This window comes from Gossypium hirsutum, chromosome D12, assembly GCF_007990345.1.
Source record: "Gossypium hirsutum isolate 1008001.06 chromosome D12, Gossypium_hirsutum_v2.1, whole genome shotgun sequence".
NCBI classification, from domain to species: domain Eukaryota; kingdom Viridiplantae; phylum Streptophyta; class Magnoliopsida; order Malvales; family Malvaceae; genus Gossypium; species Gossypium hirsutum.
Window position 1 is genome coordinate 1,698,376 of NC_053448.1, and position 24,136 is coordinate 1,722,511.

Consider the following 24,136-nt stretch of genomic DNA (forward strand, 5'->3'; position numbering starts at 1 on the left):
GTTAGTGACAAGATCTTTTGATGTAATGGCTGATTGGTCAGCTATGTTTGATTATTTTTTGGCTAGTGATTAGGTTTGTATTAGTTGGGGCAGTTAAATACATTAGGTAACTGTCAATGTACAATGTAACTCTTTTATATATTTCAAGTTGAATGAAAAATGATGTATGTTCAGTCACAACATTGCTGAGTATTTTGATTTTTGACCAAATTTTTGCTTTGCTTTGCCTCGATTCTTCTTGCTTCAGTCTTGCAAACACTGAGTTGCAACTTTGTTTTGATGTTTGCTGCTGCCATTGTTCCAACAAATGGTATCATGAGCCCGAGTCTTTGAGGGGCCTTTGTATGCAATCTGTTATGTTCGAATCAAAACCAACAGCAAGTTCAAAATTTGGTAAGATCGAAGCATTTGGATTCAGTCTAGCAGAATGAGTTTCACTCCACCACCTCCACCAGTGTTCACTGGAGAAAACTATCACATTTGGATAGTTAAAATGAAGACTTATCTCCAGGCACATGATCTTTGGAGTGTGATCGAGAATGATGCTGAACCACCTCCATTGAGAGCCAATCCCACCATTGCACAGATGAGGCAACATACTGAGGAGCGAGCCAAGAAGCATAAGGCTATGGCCTGCTTGCAAAATGGAGTCTCTGATGTGATATTTACTCGCATCATGGCCTGTGACTCACCAAAGCAGGCTTGGGAGAAGCTGAAGGAGGAGTTCATGGGGACTGATAAGACAAGGCAACAGCAAGTGATCAACCTCAGGAGAGACTTTGAAAATTTGAGGATGAAGGAGTCTGAGACCATCAAGCAGTACTCAGACAGGATAATGGCCATTGTCAACAGCATTAGGCTCCTGGGAGTGGACTTCACAGAGAGCAGAGTTGTTGAAAAGGTTATTACAACTCTCCCTGAGAAATTTGAGTCTAAAATCTCTTCACTTGAGGACTCGAGGGACTTATCAGCCATTTCTTTGTCTGAGCTGATAAACTCCCTGTATGCACTTGAGCAAAGGAGGGCAAATAGGCAGGAGGAGAATCCTGAAGCTGCTTTCCAGGCTAAAGCCAGTGAAGGCTCGAGTGTGAGTGCAAAAGGCAAGAAGCCTTGGCACAATAGAAGGGTCAAGTCAGGAAGAGATGAAGCAAAAAGGGTGTTCCCACCATGTGTTCATTGCAAGAAGACAACACATTCAGAAAAGTATTGCTGGTTTAGGCCAGATATTCAGTGTAGAAAATGCAAGCAGTTTGGCCATGTGGAGAAGGTGTGCAAGGGCAAACCAAGGGAGGCTGCTCTGCAACAAGCTAGACCTGCTGAGGATATTCAAGCTCAGGAGGAGCAAGTGTTCACAACAACTTGTTTTGTTGGCACAACCAATGCCAGCAATGATTGGCTACTAGACAGTGGCTGCTCACACCATATGGCAGCAGATGAGAAGCTGTTCAAAAGCCTAGACAGAAGCTTCTACTCGAGGATTAGAATTGGAGATGGTAGGCTGATTGAGGCTAAAGGCAAGGGCAGTGTGTTGATTAGCACTGGTTCAGGTAACAAGCTGATCTCAGATGTGTTTTTTGTACCTGACTTAGACCAGAATTTGCTTAGTGTAGGCCAATTAGTTGAAAAGGGCTATACATTGGTTTTTAAGGATGGTTGCTGTATTGTTCAAGACATGAATGGTCTGGAGTTAGTCACAGTCTCTATGACTGATAGGTGCTTCATGCTGGATATTAGCCAAATAGAAAGAAAGGCATACACCAGCCTTGTTGAAAGCACTGACTTGTGGCATAGGAGACTAGGCCATGCAAATTTTAGATCCATCGATCTGTTACATAGGCTGAATCTGGTTGATGACATTTCAAAAATTGAAGCTAGTGGGAATGTTTGTGAGGTTTGTCAGCTTGGTAAGCAGGCTAGACTGCCTTTTCCTGCTGACAGTGCTTGGAGAGCTCAAGACAAGCTCGAATTGGTGCACTCTGATGTTTGTGGCCCTATGAGAACACCTTCAATCAGTAAGAACAGGTACTTTGCCTTGTTTATAGATGATTTAACAAGGTTGTGCTGGGTCTACTTCTTGAAGCAAAGGTCAGAAGTGTTTGAAGCCTTCTGCAAATTCAAGGCTTATGCTGAAAATCAGTCAGGCTGCAAAATTAGAGCCTTGAGGACTGATAATGGATCTGAATATGTGTCTGAGAGATTTCAGAAGCTTTGTGACAGTGCTGGGATTCACCATCAGCTCACAACAGTCTATACTCCTCAACAGAATGGAGTCTGTGAGAGAAAGAATAGGACTGTACTAAACATGGCCAGGTGCCTCTTGTTTCAAGGCAAGCTTCCAAGTCAGTTTTGGGCTGAGGCAATCAACACCTCAGTGTATCTGCTCAACAGACTGCCAACTAGAGCAGTCAAGGATAAGACTCCTTTTGAGGCTTGGCATAGAGTCAAACCTGTGGTAACACACTTAAAAGTGTTTGGCTGTGTATGTTATGCACTTATTCCAGTAGAGAAAAGGACCAAGCTTGAGAGCAGAGCAACTCCAGGAATCTTTGTTGGCTACAGCAGCAACAAGAAGGGCTATAGAGTGTATGATCCTACAGCAAATAAGGTTTTAGTCAGCAGGGATGTTAAGTTTGATGAGGAAAAGGTGTGGAATTGGAATGGTGTTGTGGCTGACTTGTCTGAATTGGACCAGTTAGACTTGGTTGCTGAACCTGCAGAAGAAGGACCAAGTAATGATGCTGTCGATGATATACCAGTGAGGGGCACCAGAACTTTGGTTGATGTTTATCAGAGGTGCAATGTTGCTGTGATTGAGCCCTCAGACTTTGAAGAGGCTGCTAAAAACAGAAGCTGGATGAAAGCTATGGAAGCTGAGTTGGAAATGATCAACAAAAATCAGACTTGGGAGTTGGTGAGCAGACCAGAACACAAGAGGGTCATAGGAGTTAAATGGGTGTATCGGGCCAAGTACAATGCTGATGGCTCACTGAACAAGCACAAGGCCAGGCTTGTGGTGAAGGGCTACAGTCAGCAGTATGGTGTTGACTACCTAGAAACTTTTGCTCCAGTGGCAAGACTGGATACAATTAAGCTGCTGTTTGCTTTAGCAGCTCAGAAGCAGTGGAGAGTTCACCAATTGGATGTCAAATCAGCATTCCTGAATGGTTTTCTCAAGGAGGAGATCTTCATCGAGCAACCTGAAGGTTTTGAAGTTGTTGGACATGAAGACAAAGTGTATAAGTTGATAAAGGCCCTCTATGGCCTGAAATAGGCACCAAGGGCCTGGTATGACAGAGTTGATGCCTACCTGACCAAACTTGGATTTGTAAAGAGCCTTAGTGAGCCTACTCTATATGTTAAAAGGTCAGAACATGAAACCTTGCTGATAGTCTCCTTGTATGTGGATGATTTGCTTGTGACAGGGAGCAAAATCGAGCTCATTGATCAGTTCAAGGTCCAAATGCAGCAAGTGTTTGAGATGACAGATTTGGGGATCATGACTTACTTCCTTGGCATGGAAGTGCACCAATCTGATCGAGGTATCTTCATCAGCCAACACTCATTTGCTTTGAAGATCCTAGACAAATTTTGCATGCATAACTGTAAAGCAGTCAGCACACCTGTGGCTCAAGGAGAAAAGCTGACTAGCAGTGGTGAACAGCAGAGGGTTGATGAGAGGCACTATCGAAGCCTAGTTGGTTGTCTGTTGTATCTAACAACAACCAGGCCAGATATCATGTTTGGTGTCAGCCTGTTATCGAGATTTATGCATTGTTGCAATGAGGCACATTTGAAGGCAGCAAAGAGGATCCTTAGATACATCAAGGGCACTGCTAGTTTTGGTGTAATGTTTGAAAGTCAGAACCAACTGAAACTAGAAGGCTACTCTGACAGCGACTGGGCAGGATCTCTCGATGACATGAAGAGTACCTCTGGATACTTCTTCACACTTGGATCGGGCATGTTTTGCTGGAGTTCTAAGAAGCAACAAACTGTTGCTCAGTCCACAGCTGAAGCAGAGTACATTGCTGCAGCAGGAGCAGTTAATCAGGCTATTTGGCTAAGAAAGCTGCTTTATGATCTTAATGAAACTCAAGATGAAGCAACTGAAATCTGGGTGGACAATCAGTCTGCAGTTGCAATAGCCAAGAACCCTGTGTTCCATGGCAAGACTAAGCATTTTAAGATCAAATTGCATTTTGTTAGAGAGGCTGAACAAGCAAAGGAAGTCAGCCTTGTGCATTGCAGCTCAGGAGCACAATTGGCTGACATAATGACCAAGCCCTTAGGGGCTGCTCGATTTGAATCTTTGAGAAGTGCAATTGGAATGTGTTGCATACAGTCCAAGGAGGAGTGTTGAAAGCTGGACTGCAACGCAACATGGAGCCAAAAGCTTGCTACTGTCGAGACCAGCAGCTATCGAGCTTAGCTCATTTTGCTTGGTGTGCACGAATGGTTTTTGAACCGAATGAAGCAACCAACTTTGCTGCTTTGTTTTGATGTAATTTGGTTCAGTTCAACTTTAGTTTGTTTGTAATGCTAGTTAAACTTAAGTTAGTGATAAGATCTTTTGATGTAATGGCTGATTGGTCAGCTATGTTTGATTATTTTTTGGCTAGTGATTAGGTTTGTATTAGTTGGGGCAGTTAAATACATTAGGTAACTGTCAATGTACAATGTAACTCTTTTATATATTTCAAGTTGAATGAAAAATGATGTATGTTCAGTCACAACATTGCTGAGTATTTTGATTTTTGACCAAATTTTTGCTTTGCTTTGCCTCGATTCTTCTTGCTTCAGTCTTGCAAACACTGAGTTGCAACTTTGTTTTGATGTTTGCTGCTGTCATTGTTCCAACAGAAGCATCGAGTAAGAAACATGATAGGGAACCATGAGCAGACGAAATCAAGGGGGATGGTGACCCCATGCGACGAGTTGAGACAACGAGGAGCCCAAGTTTTGGGGCAAAAGTGCTTGGAGAATGCCCATGAGATGGCCCTAGAGTGCCAGGTAAGAAAACTATCTCTATTTTAGACATTTCAATGCTCCTTGGGAGCATAGCTATAAAAGCTATTTAGTTCTTTAAGGGATAGGAAAGGTGTCAACTCTCCACCTCCCTCTCACCTTGGCTAGTTGGTGGGATTTCCTTGGTGCAAGCGAGATGCCATGGTGTGCGGTCATCGAGCAAGTGAATGTTCAATTTCTACTCGAGAGAAAACTCGGGGACGGTTCTGGGCTAGCGAGCCTCATATTGCGCTGTTGCCGGAAAGCTGAGGTCGGACCTTTGATTTTCTTTAAGCCATGTGGGATCCTCCACCCAACGTCCATCGGGTTGCCTTTGGGATTAAGAGATTATGCTTTGTAGGAGGGGCATCGAGACACGATGGTGCATCATGTTAACTAGTTGGTGGACAACCACTAGTCTTGTGGGAACATAGATATAGCAATTGAGCCTAGGGCCTGGGAGCTAGGACGATCACTATGATGAGTCTTGCCTTGAGTGCATGATGAGTCCAGTATGAAAGACTTTTTATTATGTTTTCCCTGTGGGTAGTTTAGCCATAGTGAGAGTTTTTGTCTAATGAGAACTGTCATGAAAAGAAAGATTTTGATCGAGCAGTTACGAAGTGAGTGCAAGATTAGAAAATAGAAATATTAGTAATTAATTAAATAGAATACAAAAGTAATAGAGGGATTAAATTATTAAGTGAGCAAAGTAGAGAGAAATGATTAAGGATTTGAGTAGGGACTTGTTAAGTAATTAGCCATGGCCTTAGTGTGTTATTAAACCAAAAATTAAAAATGAATTAGTGGAAGACCATGATAATGGACATTGATTTCCGCTAAGTGACTTAAGTTAAAAATCATGACCATTGATTTGTTATGAATTAAGAATAAGAAATTTAATGATGAATGAATTAAAAGAAAAGATGGATGAGTGAGTGGACTTCTCCACCGTTTGAAAAAGAAAATAGAAAGGAAGGAAAATTTGCTTGGTTTCAGTCCTCTATGCCGTGAGCTTCCATGGCCATATGGTGAAATGTTTTAGCAAGGAATCAAAATACTTTGAGAGCCCATTCAAGTGAAGAGGGGAGCAAAGCTAGTTCATTCGGTCTTGATAGCAAGAGAAAGAAAAACAAAAGTTGTATGGTTTCTCTCCTCCATACTTTGAGGTGAGTATAATTTTCTTTGCATTTTAATTAGACCGTTTGTTTTAGATAGTAGTAAAGTGAGAACCCATTCTAGTATTTGCTAAATTTAGAGCTTGGGAGTTACGTTGGCTTTGGGCTTCGTTGAGAGATTAAGAGAAGTTGGAGAATTTGGTAATTGAAACATAAGGCTTAGATTGAAGAAATAGCAAACATTAAGAGGTTTGAGTGAGCTATTAATCAAAGCCATTAACATGTTATTAAGCCATGTCCTTAAAGCCAATTTGACCATAATCTAAAAGAGTTAGTGGAATGGCTTGATCTATGCCTTAGGATTCCACTCACTTTTTTCATGTTTAATATCAACCGTTGATTTATTATAATTAAGTTGATTAAGGTTAATAAAAATAGTTAAATGAAATAAAGCAATGAGGAAAGAGAATAAATGTTTCATTTGTTCTTCTTCTACCGTACTAGAGAGAAAGAAAAGAGAAAGTCTTGCATGTTGTCGTGAGCATCGATTAAGGTAATTAGAAAGACATTGCCTTTTGAATTTTGTTAGAATTTTAGCTTAAGAAATGTAGATGAATATAGCCTATCCATTACGGTAATCATTGATGAAAGTAAGAGGCTAGAGAGAGAATGGTTGGAACTTTGAGTAATGTACATGTTTTTGGATAGCCTGAGACTCCTAGATTAATGCTTCTGGAGTCGGATTTCGATTTGCTTGGGTAAATAACGAGATACAAACATTTGAAATATTAAGACTACAAAAAGGACTTAATTGTAAAAGTATACAATTATGCTTGATCTTGGTTATTGTTTAATTTTTTGTGAAATTAATGTTATTTTTTGTAAACAAATTAACGTACGTAGCTAAGGACGAGATTAAAACATCAAGGGTCCAAGTGAAAGTGGGCGACGGATAACAAAATTGGTTGGTGCTAAATTAATAAATATACGTAGTCACATGCTTTTAATTATTATTAAGTTCTTTGATTTTATATAAAAATAAGAATAACAATAACATTTTACTCATGTCGTGATTAAGTGTCAACGTCAGTACAAGTGCTAAGAGATAATCTCCAACACGGTATATGATTAGCTATGAAGCATGGACACGGACACGCAATATGGGTACGATATGATACGAACACGATGACACAGTAATTTTTAAAAAATGAGGACACGAATATGGCAGAATACGACAATACAAAAATATTTTTAATATTTTTATATATTTTTGTTGTTAAAATACTTAATGTATATGAAAATATTGATATTTTGCATTAATATATAATCATTTTTTTTCCATTAAGCTCTTTTGTCATTACATAAAATATGACAAAACATAGTAATACGTTCTCCAAGTTCATTACACAAAACATGTCATATCAAATCTAAATTTGAAGTTCAACCTATATCCCTAAGAAGACTTGTACAAAAAGAAGCAAAAACAGAGCAATTTTCTAGTTCAACTCATAACATTAGCATTTTCCATATCTTCTTCTTCATTGGCAAAAATTACCATCTCCATGTCCGGTTCATCAAGAGATAAGCTAGCAACTTCAAGAACTCCAACTCCTTCAAATGAGTCAACTACATCACCTCCAACATCCCACGTCTTGCTCTCTCCTTCTTTATAATGAAGAGTATTTCTTGAAAATAATCGAAAATTAGTATGCAAAAATACTAAATCTTCGGCACGTTGAGGATTAATCTTGTTTCTCCAAATCTAAGTTTTGGAGCAAAGGTACTGAAGCCCCATAAACTAACCACCAAGACTTAAGATCCAAAAGTCATCTATCTTATAGTGAATCAAATGAACCAAAAACATCTAGTGCTCTCGAAAATCTTGCAAACTCTTGGAAAGTCATCTTCCTTTCTTCAGTAAAAGGAAAATATTTTCTTAAGCACTTATTCCTTTCCTCTAAGATTTCTACATCTGTATGTGGAGGACTGTGATTTGGAACCTCATTAAGTTAATCACTACAATAATAACTATGTAAATAAATAAATTTGAATTTTTTAATTGATAATAAATAAATAAAAGTATAAAAGAATAAAAACAATCATAAATGGAATATATGTTATCTAAGTTTACATTAGATTTAAAGAATGAGCCATACAATGAAGTGGTGTACTACTCTTAGTCCATTGATCAATAATAATATCATATACCACTTCATAAAAGGTTGATCTCTCGTCTCCTTTCTTCCCTTCATGCCTATAAATGTTTGTCTTCACTTTTTCAATCATCTCATTCTACATCTCATAAGCCAAGTGAAAAGTAGGCCTATCTGTGTCGATAATTCGAAGCATGTCATATATAGGTCCCGTAAAAGAAAAGATATAATCAACCTTACCCCGCCAAAGGTCATCCAAAATTTTTTCCTTCACCAAAGAGTCTTTGGAAACGTCATCTTCTCTATAAGTAGACCATTCATCACTAATAACTATATTTTGGATACACTGTTTAATGAGCTTGAGTCTTTTTAACATCACAATCATAAAAGCAAATCGAGTATCCGCAACGGCGAGTAATTTTAAAGGCACAAAAGAATTAAATATTGCCAACCTCGTAGAGTGATTCATTATAGTATTAGGTAAAATAATTAAAATGTGCATAGAATTGTATATTACAAAATAAAAACATAAGGTTACTTGCATAAAGAAATAAAATAAATACCGAATAATTAATTGAAAATGTAATAGAGATATTAAACTGATAAAATTAATGAAATTGGATACAAAATAAAATTAATGAGATTTAAACTAATATTATTAATAACTTTATCATATAAGATTACAAAATCTATAAAAGGAAGTCAAATTAAACAACTTTGGGAGCCAAAAGAAATTACAATAACTTTAGATATTTAATGTGGGGGCTAAAATGAAAATTGATAAAATTTAGCGAGGGTCAAACATAAATATTCAAGGTGGGGAATAAAATGAAGTTTGACAAAATTATTGAGCACCTACTGGATCTCTCATGCTCAAATTTAGACTGTTCCGCATGGTTCGTCTTCCGATTCCTGAATTGTCTTTTTGCATCATGGCTACGAATTCGCCGTAGTCGATTCTTCCGTCCTGAAATAAAGCACAAGTAGTGGGACATCGAAACTTAACCAATAAATGTACCGGTACTCGTATGAGCAAACTACTATAACGATTTAGGATTTGCAAATGGTGAGACAGTGAAGAGGAGATCGGAAATTCTACATTGTTATCGGTACCCTGCTCAACCGGTTATCAAGGGTAAGATGGCTTACATTATCTTGATCAACTTCTCTGATTATATCCTCCAGCAAAACATCTGTTATGTTATGCTCGGCACAGGCTTGCTGAAGTTCATCGACCGTGATGTAGCCACTGTTGTCCTTATCAAAGTATTTGAATGCCGCAACAAGATGTTCTTCACGCTCTAGTTTATTAAGGTGAACCGTTGCAGCTATGAATTCCCCGTAATCGATGCTCCCGCTATTGTCGACATCAGCCTGAGAACAAATGAAATAGCTCAGATGAATGCGTTGCAAATTTGCAGTTAACACATCAATGACATAACAAGCATGGTTGCCACATTGAATCGATATTGCCTTTGTACGAAAATACAACGATTTCAGCATCCAAACGCACTTAACTGCATTCATAAGGTCTCGGATTTCAGTATCCTTCAAGGTAGAGCCATATCTTCGTAAACCAGCTTTGAGTTCATCAAATGTGATTGCTCCACTGTTATCAGTATCCATAGCTGTAAACATTTCTCTCAAACCGGCAATCTCCTCCTCGGATAGACTTTCAGCTATTACCTGATAGTACAGAAAGCACAGAACTTCCTCTGTCAGAACGGGTTTTACGACATTAACTTTAAAGACAAGCATGTTTTACATAAATATTTGACTGAAAAATGGTGCACTCTGTTAAATGAGATAAACAGATTATACATGTATGTATACATATAGCAACTGTATCAAACAAGCATATATAATGAGAAACTTACCCGTAAAGCCATCTTCTTTAGTTTGTTCATTGCCGAGAATTGCTTGAGACGAGAAAGTACGGCAGGATCCAGTGCCCTATCTGGGGCAACCCCGTTTTGGGAAATCCATGGATGACCTAAACAATTCACAAAGAAAATGATATCTAACAATTTTGATCTTTATTTCACTAAAGAAAAGAATGTACTTTGGGATACATTTTCAAACAACAATTTAGCTGCGATCGATGAAACAGAAAACCGCAGCATGCCAGGATGAAGCAACGTAGCAACTTTATGCATCTCAACGTGATCATACTACAATTCAGCAATGCAGCAAAAGAAAAAGATTCCTCTATTTCATCTCTTTTATCGGTTCAAAACATTCATCAATATCAACCAGATACTAATAGAAAGGTAATATGTATTACATACATACTACTTCATGAGCAGTTAGCCGTTCTGAAGGTTGAGAGCATAACATCTTCCGTATTAAGTCCTTTGCGCTATCAGATATTACCGGCCATGGGTCTGAATCGAAGTCAATATTTCCTTTTAACACGGCATCAAATATTCCTTGTTGTGTTTCTAAAGAACAGACAGAGGAAAGTTGTAAGACTATTACACATAGAACTGCTTGAAAACTCATTATTGATGCAGAACCAAAGAAAAGAAACATCGACATTACCGGCCCAAAATGGTGGGACGCCACTTAGCAATATGTAGAGTATAACTCCTGCAGTCCATACATCCGCCTCCGGTCCGTAATGCTTGAGGAGTACTTCTGGGGCGACATAATACGGGCTTCCAACCACATCAGTAAAAATTTGGCCTGGAGTATATGCAAACCACATTATGTTAAACAACTTGAATATGTTATTTCCTGTAACCATTTACTAGGCATTTTTCACAACATATACCCATAAACTAGTATGCATTAAGGTTAGGTGTTAAAAATAAATGGTGGCTTAAATGTGCTACAAGAAATCTCAGAACTAATTGCTTACCAGGTTTAAAGAACACTGATAGTCCAAAATCAATGGCCTTGAGCGAGAAATCATCATCCTTGTTAACTAACAAGAAATTCTCAGGCTTTAAATCGCGATGCATAACCCCGAGTGAATGGCATGCCTCGACAACCCCAACAATGATCTTTGTCAACGCAGCCGCCTTCCTCTCGGTGTAATGCCCTCTTTCGATGATTCGATCAAACAATTCACCTCCAGAGCAAAGCTCCATCACAATATGCACATATAAAGTGTCCTCATATGCACCTTTGATGGCGACAATATTCTTGTGACCAGCCAAATGGTGCATTATTTGAATCTCCCTCCTAACATCCTCCACGTCCTCCTTTGAAAGCAACTTCCTTTTGCATATGGACTTGCAGGCATACTCGAAGCTGGTCGAAATCTCAGTGCATAAGTAAGTAGTCCCGAACTGACCTTGTCCTAACTTGCGACCGATGGTGTATAGGTCGCGGATGTTGGGGGTCTTATGACCCAGAACATGACAAACATGGTGATCAAAGCCACGCTTCATGGAGTTCTCTTTCTTGGGGGGACAGTGGTAACCAAATTGGCATCTTTTGTGGTCGATTTGGGGATAACTTGGGGAGCAAGTTGTTGATCATTTAAGCCGGAACGGGAATAATCAGAGGTGGAATGGTCTGAAGAAGCGTAGCTCTGCTTGGAAGAACGTTCCTCGGGCTCACTGAAGCCCTGATGGAGTTGGCCGGATCCTCGGCATGTGTTTCCCATCAAAAAAATGTAATAATGTAATCTCATGCAATAATGTAATCTCATCAATTACATTGAAAATGAAAGAAGAAAGAGAGAGAGAGAGAGAGTGTAAATTTTCGATGATCCCACAATTTGAAAATCTTCTAACGTCACATGATTTTCATGTAGAAACCCCTCACAAATCTAAACTTCAAAAGAATCCCACATGAGATAAGAGGGAAAAACACCACTCTGTTTTCTACAGAAAAGAGAAATAAACGAAAGTCACCATCTTTCAACATGTATATATCATTGAAGTCCTACCCAAGAAAAAAAAAAACAAAGGACATCTATCAAAGAAAATAACCCAATAATCAAATTCACAGACCAGAAAGAGAGATTAACTGAGAAAGATGTAAACATACATAACAATCAAGGATTCAATAAAAAGGGAAAAAGCCAAATATAGGAAGGAAAGAGAGATAAAGTACCAGTTAGGAGTGGAAATGAAGAAAGGATTGGAAAACAAAAAGAAGAAAGAGAGATGATAGAAGGAGAGAGACAAAGAAGGAAATGCTTAAAATGGATGAATATAACTGATCAAAAACAACAACTTTTGCCTATTAGTGGGTCTTCTTCTTTTTTTTTTTTTAAGTTTGAATTTTTGGTTATGTCTCTGTTGTTAATTTTGGGGTTAATGTTGTTGGTAAGAAGCATGGGATACGAGAGAGCAGTAAAGACCAGCTAACTCTCCCACTCTCTCTTCCCTACCTTTCCTTTTCCTCTTCCTCAAACGGAATCATAAGGAAACGAAACGAAAAGAAGCCATTGCTGTTTTTTAATCAAATCAAATCAGTGTGTGTGTGTGTTAGAGTGCAATGGAAAGGTAAAAAGGGTATGTAAACCAGAAAAGCAAAACAGGGGGATTCATGGTTGACCTTGCTCATAGCTCACGACAACGTTGGAGTTTGTAGGTTGTTGATTGGTACGTGATACTCACGCCGTGTGAAAATGCTACGACATGTCTGTCTTAAACGTTGTTTTGGTCAAATATCTTCCGACTAATATTGTGGAGAAATGAAAGAAAACAAAATCTAATCTTAGAAAAAAATATTAAAACTTGCAGTTGGGCTTTGAACCATGCAGTTTAACCCTACACTACGCTTGTCCATGTGAAAATTGAGATGGTTAGGAATAAAATATATGACTGAAAAATAAACTTGCATTAAAAAATAAATTATTACTGTTTTTTTTATTTTTTTACTATAATTTCGTTTTTATATTATTACTATTTTGTTATTATTGTTTTGATATCGTATAACTCTAGTCTAATTATTAATTTTACCACTATTTTAGAGGTATTTATTTGTTAAATTACACTTATATTAGTGTTATTTAAGTATATTTTTTAAAATCCTTTTCAATTTGTTAGAAAATATTTATTTTAATGTTTTTAGTATAATTGATATATTATATTTTTTAAATTTATTTTTATATAAAAAATAATAGAAAATTTTTTAATACGGGTCAACCGGACTCGAGTTCTAACATTTTCATTCGGGTCGAGCTTGGACAAAATTTTAAACCTATTTTTTGGGTTGGGTCGAACCCGAACCTAAAAAACAGACTTAAAATTTTACTTGACCCGACCCATGGACAACTCTACCTACACTTACATTGGGCAATCAATTGATTTAACACTAATAAAGGGTTTCATTATTACATTTAAGTTTAGTTTAAATTACAAAATAGTCATTTTTGTTTGTCTCAAATTATATTTTAGTCACTTATGTTTGAAATGTTACGTTTTAGTCATTTATGTTATCTTTTCTGCTATAAAATGATCACTCTACTGTTAAGCTCCATCACCTCCTTAATGGTGGCATCAAATTTAGGCTGCCACATAGGACATTCAAGTTGGCATTTAAAACCCATTTGGACTTTCGTTAGGGATGTAATAGAGTTTAACGGTAGAGTAACTACTTCGTAACAAATTAATAACGTAAATAATTAAAACATATCATTTTAAACATAAATAATTAAAATATAATATAAGTCAAATACCCTTAAGTTTAAGCAAACGTAGCTAGCAAGCCTAATACTCTCGTCTTTTTGGTAAATTTCCTAAATGTACACGTTAATGAAAAAAATTGGGAACATCTATTTTAGTTCCAATATCTCTTTATTTTTATTTCCCTTTTTAATGAAAAAGAAATTGGATTTGTCTCTTTCCTAGAAAGGATGTTTTTTTTTTAAATTTATTGAGAGAAATACTTGAGAAATCTTTATATTATAAAGTCAGATGTAATTTTGTCTCTTTTAAAATAAATGGTGCAATTTCGTCTCTTTATAAGTATAAGCTTACCTCACTCGAAAAAAATTAAATTGTTTAAAAAAATAAAAATATATGGACTAATTTTAATAAATGGAAAACATAGAAAAACTACGTTAAAAGAAATTGAGAAGGAAGGAAAACAGAGGAAGAAGCATAAAAGAATGGAAAATAGAGAAAAAAAAAAGGAAAGTTAAAAAAAAAACATATGAGAAAAAAATTAAATTGCTCAAAACGAAAAAAATATGAGGATTGATTGTATAAATTAACCTAAATTTATTATTTAGCTTACTATTATACCGTTAACGATAATTAACGGCTCAGTGACTAAAACGTAACATTTCAAACATAAGTGACTAAAATGTAGTATGAGGTAAATAAAAGTGACTATTTTAACAGTTTACCCTTATTATATTTAAGTTTAAGCAAACTTACTTAACAAGTTTACTTGTGCGTTCATTTGTAGAAGAAAAGTACAACTGAAGTAACATCAAAGCATTAATATATATATATATATACACGAGATAATAAATTATGTATATTAAAATATAAAATTTTATAATATATAAAAATAAAATTTTGGTTGAGTGATAAATTTATAGTTTTACATTTAATTAGTGTGAGTTCAAATTCTATTATACGTATATTTTTATTAATTTTTGTTAAAATAAAAGAAAACTAAAATACCATCAAAGAATATTTCCGTAATTTTCCTGAGTCTACCAACTCAGTTATTGATTTTATTAATAGTATGGATAATAAATATGACTTTAGTTAAATAATAAAGTATAAATGCGAAAATCAAAAGTGATGTGAGTTTAAATCTTATTACGTGTGCATATTTTTTTTTATTTTTCTATATAAAATGATAAAAGCACCCTCAAAATAATATAATATAATTTATTTTGTAAAACGAGAATACTAAAGTAATTGCGGGAAAAACGATTAGCAAATATTAAAACTCAAGAACTTTGATATTTATTTATACTATTATATTACTAAAATATCATTTCATATTAAAATTAAGTTATATTATTTGAGGATACTTTAATTATTTTAATTAAAAACTAAAATAAGGAATATGAACATGAATATGGTAAGATTTGAAGCCACACTAATCATATTAGTAAAACCTTAAATTTACCCCTCAACCAAAGTTTTATTTGACTTTTTTTTATACATTTTTATTTTATTATGCACACAATATTACCTCCATCAATTGTATATATATTAAAAATGTTGTTGATTGAGTTGGTGTCACAAGTTCACTCGACACCAACTAAAAATTGACTACAATACCAGGATAAACAATTATAGTGCATTTAGTATTTTTAATCTGATATATTTCCGTGTGTAAATGACGGGAAATTTCCATTTCCATATGCTGGTTTATGTTGTAGGTAGTTTCTCGAGTCAGGGCTACTAATACTACGTACCATGGCATGCATGGCAATTGGCAAAGGCACTTCACGCTGAACCAAATCCATAGGATCGTGCAATATTATTGACTACTTTCATTTTATACTCAAGAATACTGAACTTTGATCATTGAAACTAAAAATTCAATATTCTATTAACAGATCACATGATTGTCAACATCATAAAACTAGTCTATTGTTATTTGAATCCTTAATCTCAGCCATTACTGCAAATGTAGAACTCATCATGACAAAACAAACTATGTTACCCCCTCAGAGCTAAAAACTGGGGGAGGGGCCCAATGATTGAAAGAACAATTTAAGACATTGCACAACTTTTTTGAAGATTTATATGTAAATACCCTTCTAACTAATGTATCATATGCTAACATTGTAGGCAGTGTTAACGTTTGATGTTTGCATACCTTGACCTGATGGAACTTTATAGATTTCCCTCCACTGTCCAAAGCGCTTAAGATGATAAATTGGCTTCTTGAAGTTGCCTATTGAGTCCTCCGCTAGTAGGCCTAAGGTATTCACATTGTTAGAACAATGAGGATAAGAAAAGTGATCAGTGATCAGTGCTCTGTGCTAAGGAGGTATCTACAACCACATTACATCCTTATCTATGCTACTCGGACTGGGGTGTGAATGTTGGATAGGGGTATGTGTCCAACATGGGCATGTTTAATTTTTTTCCAAGTTTTTGGAGGGTCATATCTCTATGCCTGTATCCAAATGTGTGAGAGATTGGTACTTCAAGTAAAAAGAAAAGTTGGAGGAACATAGACCCTTGTTGCAAACTTGTCAAAGGAAAAGAAACACTAACACTTCAATCCTCTTATAAGAATTTATAAATTTCATGAAGCAGAAAATCAGCATTTACTATGTCTAAAAGCGAATACAACCTAATACTCTTTCTTTTAATGATTTCTGAATTTGGAGATCATGAAAACACTTACAGTCCACAAAGCACTTTGATGGTGTCATAGAAAAACCATTGCAGAGTAATAACAGGTCCAACAAGTGTGATGCGTACGGGAAGACTTCTAGTAAAAAGGTTAACATACCCGATCTTTCTAACAGCCTGAAAATTATGATATTGAATAACCCAAATTAATCATTTTAACTTGTACTTAAATTAAGCTGAAGAAACACATTTCTAATGGGCACTACCTGCAACACGTTTTCAGCCTTTTTGTTGTAAAGAGAAGAAACAACGACATCAGCCGGGTTAGAGACTACAGTACCAACTGCTCCAGCTGCATACCCTGCTAAGCATGTGACACCAAGTTGTTGAGCCCTGGAACAATCTTGTTTTCTCTGTTTAATGATACTTCCATAGATAAAGTCCACTGAATGCTCAAAGGTTGAGAACATTATCATCGAGACTGCCAATCAGAACATCATATTTAGAAACAAGGTTAGAAATAAAAGGCACTATGAATTTGCAATCCCAATACATGCCAAAATAGACTTATATAGGTACGCAAGTAATCAGTCGACACTAAACTCAGATGAGTTTTTAGCAACTTGCTTGTTGACAATAATGTTAACTGAGAAAATATCCTTTTTGCCTATAAATCTATGTTTTCTAGCTTGGCTTTAAACTTCATTCTGAAATGTAAAGCTCAAAGTCCATGTTCTTAAACTCCTATAAAAGAGACAAAGGTGACTTAAGAGTATTCATAAAACAGGTGACCAGCAAACATGCAATGTCACTATTATTATCTTCACTATTTAGCCAAAGTATCTTGTCATCTCAACTGCAAATAGATAGGAAATATTGGCAAGGCGTGCTTTAGTTGGTAATTACTAATCTAATAGTGAGAGAATACTGAACCAAGAACTGGTTAGCATAATATTTGCAACTCGCAATTTGTCAGCTTAAGCTTACAAACTAACTGAGGGCATATCAAGATAGACTAGAAGGCTCTCCAGTGCAATAACCACCGGGAAACACCTATTAAATTTGTTACTAGTAGGAACAATCAATTAAAAATTCTAAAAGTGCAGTGGAGTATTAACATTACATGGAAGATTGCGGCCCCAAAGTGGGCAAAGTCCCTTGTAGAAGCTGCAATCAAATTGAAATGGATAAAAAATTACTGATGAAGGAAAAACAGAAAGATTCAGGCATCAGCATAACATACCCAGCAATTCCTTCTGTTTTATAAAGTTTAGGAAATCCATCAGCCAAACCCTTAGCGAAAGTGCGCTGCGTCTGAACACGAACTTTAATGGCCTCGAAAGGACAGAGAGCCACATCAGCAAATACTTGAGCAGATGCACTGCTGAGAAAGAAAATGACAGTCTTGTCTTGATCAGCCAAAACATTGGAATAAAGCTCCTTAAAGTATTCATAAAGACCAAATCTGCAGCCCCCTTGAACACCATATCCAAATAACTTGCCAGACCAACCTCTCCAAAGAGAAGATGGCCCCTGCTCTCTCCAAAGGGCAGAGAATCCTGATGATATGCTGCTATACTTGATTGGATTCACCTGAAAAAAACAAATACAATAATTACATAAGCAACCTTAAAAGAATAAAAGATGGTGGGAAGCTGAGGAGACCAAGAAGTACAATGAAACTACATACAACAGTTAAAACGCACTTGCTGTCTCTATATTTGATGCTAATCAGACTGCCATAAAGGTCAAACATAACATATAAGAATTTTATTTCTCTACTGCTATATGAAATGGTTCTACCATGGCAAGCAAACTTGCTGGTTGCTACACAACTCTTTCCTTGATGGACATTCCAAGATTTCCCCTTCTTAAAAGCTGATGTTCTTCTTTAACCAATCAATAATATAGCAAGACGAGGTAGCAGCCATAAGTCCACAAGAAGCATATGGACCGTGGGTGATACACATACAGATATAAGCATAAGCATAAGGTTAAAAACAAGGCAGCTTAACTTAAAACCTCAAAGACATTCTTAGAGAAAACAATTAAGATCATAATATTCAACAGTTTGAAACCAAAAATAAAACCAAAACGAACCCACCTGCATATTTACTTTCAAGACATCAAGAGGTGTAACAGCGAGATGAGTAGTCCCAGCACTCAGCATTCCTCCAACAGTACAAATCCCATAATACCCAGGTGAAAACTCCTCACGTAAACTCCTCTCCGCCCTTTTCATTTTGTTTTACTCTCTTTCAAACTTAACTCTCAATGCGCATCTGTGTTATTCAGGAGGAACAAAAAACCCACATATCTGTGATCAGCTGTGTAAAAGGAAAATGGGGGCAGGCAATGGCATTCAGGGAATTAAGGAGTGCGTTAATAGCACGTTAGTGAGGTGTGAAAGAATATTAAGCAAGGGGGCCATTGACGACTAAAAACTTGGTGGTTTTTCCATGTTTCAGTTTTTATTGTTTGGAATGCTTCCACGTTCGCAGTTCCAAAATACAGGGTCCAAAATCTAATTCAGCTGCGACGCTTTCTTTCTGCTTTACCTAAAAGTGAATCTTGAAATTAATTAGGAAAGCCCGCGAAGCCCTAATCGAATCTCTTCTGCCTCATTTTACCACCTTACCCTTACTATATCAACTCTCTAAATATGTGGGCCCTTCACCAATCAAAATACTTTCTTTGTTCATCAACTCAAATGTGGGATTTAATTCAACTTCTTACTCTAAAATTAATAAAATCAAATTATATAAAATATTGTTCAAAAATTAAATATATTTTGTCACGTGTAGCTAGACAACCTCTGATAAAACATCGTGGCCTCCTGTGTAACAGCCCGATTTTAGGTCTAGTCGGAACAGTGGTTTCGGGACCACAAATTCGACGAGGAAAAATGTAATGGCTTGAATTTTTAAGGGTGTCGGAACGGTGATTCGAGATTACTAAATCCGACAAATGAGTAGAAAATATTATTAATTTAGTGAGTATAAGTTAAATGTGAAGTTAAGAAAAAATTTTTAAATAGTAGATAGTGCACTAAAAATAAATATTAAAATAATTAGAATAAAAAAACGAGGTATTGAGACCTTGGAGATTTTAAACTGAGTCATAAAAAATATTTATGGAGTGTTAAAAAGTTAGTATTAAAGTTTCGTTAAGAAATTTTAAAGTTCCGAAAATTAATTGAACAAAAAGGACTAAATTGTAACAAATGCAAAATTATGGAAAATGATTAAATAGCTTAAATGATAAAAGAAAGAGAGCTTAAAAGGCAAATAGACCCAATGTCTATTTGGGCTGGACAGCAAAGGCATGAAATCAGTAAGGAGAATTAAGGGCAAAATTGAAATATTGCAAAGTTACTTAATAAAGCTAGTATCAAAGTGGAATTATCTAGATTTCTCTTTATTTTTCTGCATTCTCGTCAGCTAAAACACCATAGAAGGGTTTCCTTAAGATGGTTTTTCATATTTTTACTGCAAGTAAGTTCAATTCTTGATTATTTCTTAAAATTTTTGCGTTTTTGTGACTTTTACAACTAGACCCACTTGTTGAATTCATTAGTTTTTGATTCTATGAAAGAAGTTGAAAGTTGCTATGAATATGTGCTGGAAGTATATGATGATTTAGCATTGAATTAGAGCTTTAAATTGTTTATATGCTGATTTTATTGAAAGAATTGAACAGAAAGTGAATGTTTGGGACCTAATAGTAAAAGAGTTTGAAGTTAGGGTTTTATGAGAAAATTCTGAATTTCAATAGTTATGAATAACTTATAATGTCCAGGTAAAGTACTAATTGAGAAAAATTAGCTTAATTGAGGGGTTAATTGAGCAATGACTGAATTGTATGAACTGTGAAATTTGGGGCAAAATGGAAATCAACATTTTGCACTAAAACAGTTTTGGAAAGCAGTAGTAGTTTAACTTTGAAAAATCATCAAAAATTGTGGGAATCAAATTAGAGAATGGATAAAATATTAAATTAAATCTTATTGAGTCTAGTTTCTCATAGAAGAAACGGTGTAAGTGATAGAATTGTAAATTATGAGATATAATAAATTTTGTGAGACAAGTTCAGAATGATTTTAGGTTCCTCTGTTCTGATTTTGGAAAATCACTAAAAATTGTACAAAAATAATTATGGGCTAAACTTTATATGTTTAGAATTCTGAATGAGTTTATTTTCAAAAGAAACACACGAGAACATTATCTGTATTCTGTACAATGAGATACTTAATTTTTAGTGAAGAGGGGTCAGAACTGTCGAGTAGTGAAACAGAAGAAACTTTAAAGAATAAACTGTACTTATTGGATAAGCTAAAAATTATGAAAATTTTATGGTAAGAATATATGTGAGTCTAGTTTTGGGTAAAATTAACGGATCTTAATTTGGAGCTCTGTAGCTCGAGATATAAATAAATTAGTGACTTTGACTCAGACAGACAACTTGAATTGACATACAGGAAAATAGTGAAAGAATGGATAATGTTGTTTAAATGTGTTATACACATTAAGGATGTGGAATGGAGAGGAGGAGGAAAACTGGAAAAATATATGAATGATTCATGTATAATTGGTCATATGCTCGATTATAATTAATAAATGATGAAATAGAAATGATGTTTATATTTGTGCATTATTGGTCATGGTTTAAGTTCATGTGGGTAAATAAAGTTTCATAGTATGTGTGTATGGTATATTGGGTATATGATTTGGCATGAAGTAATGTCATGAATGGTTTATGAATTAACACATGTTGGTAAGTTACGTGTAAATAATAGTTATATTTTTATAAATTGTGAATTATATTTGATATGTGAATTAATATTGAATGTGGAAGGAAAACTATTCATGAATTATTCAAGTGATAAAGTGTTTAAAATAAAGTGTTAAGTGTAAATTCCCGGCTGAACTTAGGAATAGAAGTGGATACAAGTGACATGTCACTAGAGACTAGTGTTACAGTGAGTCCCAGGTGCTAGGTGATCTAGTATGTGTTGCAGACACCTGACAGCTTGTGTGAGCAGGCCCGTGGACATTTCCAGTGTTATTGATCAGTGGTAGCTTTGGCTACATTTCAGTGGTAGCTACGACTACATATCAGTGGTAGCTTCGGCTACATTTCAGTGGTAGCTACGGCTACATATCAGTGGTAGCTTCAGCTACATATCAGTGTGGCACTTATGTGCTAATTCTCTACTTATCCGTGTATATTCCGAATGTTCAACAAGATTAATAATGAGTTAAAGTGAATATGAAATGTGGTGTACATGCTTAGGCTTTGGTCAAGTTGTAGCTCAATTATGCCACGTTAAACTTATAAGTTATGCATTGAATTGATATGTTTATGTTTTGTGTAATATGCATAGGAACGGGTGTGGAAAGGTAATGAAATAGTAAATTCATACTTGAAGGGTAAAATGACGAAAAAGGAGATGATGAATTGAATTGATGTTGTTATTTAAGCTAGAGTGATATTTTTATTGCAAAATTGAGAATTTCATAAATGTGTTAATGAATGATATAATCGATATACGTTAAGTTAAATGGTAAATACGTATTAGTATTGAACTTAATGACATTGAATTGTACGTGAATTAAATGAAAATTGCTAGTGATATGATTTAAATTGTGAGCATGAGAAATTGCGAATTGAATGAAATGAAAATGAAGCATTGAATTACATGAGTATGTATCGGGTCTCGTAGGCCCTATTTATTATGATTATAATATTTTGAGGGTATATTATGAAGAGTTATAAAAGCATGTTAATAATTTTGAAAGTTTTAATTTAGATGAAATTTTATAATGCGGTTAAATACGTTTACAAGTGTATGTGTTCTGGTAATACCTCGTACCCTATTCCGCTGTTGGATAGGGGTAAGGGGTGTTACATCCTGACTTTGCCCATCAAGTTTCGCTATTTGATTTTGTAACAGATACTATTTTGCCAGAACTTATGCGAGCCAACCACCCTTAACAACTAGGTTGTTTCGACAAAATAACCATTATTTCTCACCTATATACCATGCAATTTAAATGATATCACATTGCACACCTAACAAGGATTTTGGAAGAGACCAACTAACTAATTAGAGGTAATCAAGTGTCCCGCAAAATCAATCTATATAAGCCTTCTTTCACCTCAAAGAGAGACCACATTTACTCATGCCTCAGTCTTCACTCATTTAACATTTTATCCTCTCTATAACTCTTTCTTTCCCTTCATCCCTCTCGTTTACTACCTTTACCATCTCTACCACCTACATAGTTAGGCTCTCCACCCAAATAGGGTGAATTGTTTTTTATCTCCATCACATCCTCTTTTACGCCACTTTCCTATATTAACAATTGGCACGGTGAGCATGGACCAAACATAGCTCATTCCACCTTTGGTGTACCCATAAATGTAGAAAAAAAAGAGAGCAAGATCAACAATAAACTCAAACCTAGTTATAGACAACCCAAAACAAATCTCAAATCAATGTCAGACAGCAATATACTCAACCGCAATCGTAACTGAGTCGTCATTATAACCCTTACGATGTGTAAAGCCTTCACTGACCTTATTATAGGGATTATCCCAAATATCCTTCTTTAAGGTATTATGGTCAGTGCCATCAAACTCAACCCTTAATGTACCAAGGTAATACCAGTGCTCCCCTAGGTGAACTTCCCAAAACCCTTATTGTAGCTCGCAATGATTCACTAATATGCAAGAGAGAACAAGAATGTTGGAAGAACAACTTTCTACAGAACAAAGATTATATTTATAGTAGAAAGAGCGCAAATAAGAAGTTAAATAGAGAAATAAAAAAGCATAGAAGAGTTGAGAGTGAGTAGAGACCCTCAATAGTAGAAACCTCTATTCGATGTCCAATAGGAAGAGACAACTTAGTCTTTTCTCAATAGACGCCGTAATCAATAGCCTAGTGTAAATCTGACAAATCCCTCGTATCAACCATAGTAACATAATCCGTAAAGATAGGAAAATTTGTTTGAAGACTAGATGCAAGCACTAAGAAAGAAATGCAAGAGTTTCGCAATGCCTATCAAATTCCCTTTGCATAGTTCCAATGAGTCTCTGGCGTCGAAGGTAGTGGCTTATTACATGTCTTCGACATTTAAGCTGCTTAAGGAGTAGAGTTAACAAAATAGGCCCAAGCCCAAAAGCCTACCTGTGTTGATTTGAGCTCATAGTGATCCGAGTCCAAAAAAGCCCGAGCTCATAAAAGATCCAAGCCCGAGAAAATTTGAGCCCGACAAAACCTGAGCTTGAGAAAACCTGAGCCCGTAACAAACTCGAGCTGAGATCGATCTGGCCCAAGCCCGAAATAAATCTGACTAAAACCTTGAATTTATAATTGAACAACCATAATAGACATTAATAATTAATATAGTTTTACGATATTACTTAAAATAAAAATAAAAATAAATAAATAAAAATTATTTATTTTTTGAAAATTTATTCATAAGCATAGCATATTTATATTAAAATTTTATTAATAAGAAAAGTAATTAATAATATTTTTTTTGTTAAATTATAAAGTGAAATAAATTTTTAAAAATATTAATTTAATATAAAATATTTTGATAAATATATAATAATTATT

At 35.5% G+C, this 24,136-nt stretch overlaps 1 protein-coding gene and 1 pseudogene across 2 annotated transcripts; both read right to left on the reverse strand.

Annotated features, from left to right (window-relative positions):
* Positions 1 to 8,925: 8,925 nt before the first annotated feature.
* LOC107929360 (calcium-dependent protein kinase 26-like) lies at positions 8,926 to 11,933 on the reverse strand (annotated as a pseudogene).
* Positions 11,934 to 11,971: 38 nt separating this feature from the next.
* LOC107929332 (mitochondrial phosphate carrier protein 1, mitochondrial) lies at positions 11,972 to 19,127 on the reverse strand. 2 transcript variants are annotated; one of them, XM_041108158.1, is made up of 7 exons: positions 18,614 to 19,045; positions 17,753 to 18,102; positions 17,633 to 17,676; positions 16,776 to 16,990; positions 16,562 to 16,686; positions 16,025 to 16,126; positions 11,972 to 12,108 (listed from the first exon to the last, which is right to left on the reverse strand). In XM_041108158.1, the coding sequence occupies exons 1-6, from the start codon at positions 18,749 to 18,751 to the stop codon at positions 16,072 to 16,074; spliced, it is 927 nt and encodes a 308-aa protein (XP_040964092.1). In that variant the 5' UTR covers positions 18,752 to 19,045; the 3' UTR covers positions 11,972 to 12,108; positions 16,025 to 16,071. The 2 variants fall into 2 exon arrangements, with proteins under 2 accessions (XP_040964092.1, XP_016716217.1); XM_016860728.2 differs by lacking the exon at positions 11,972 to 12,108 and having other exon boundaries at positions 15,671 to 16,126; positions 18,614 to 19,127.
* Positions 19,128 to 24,136: the final 5,009 nt, after the last annotated feature.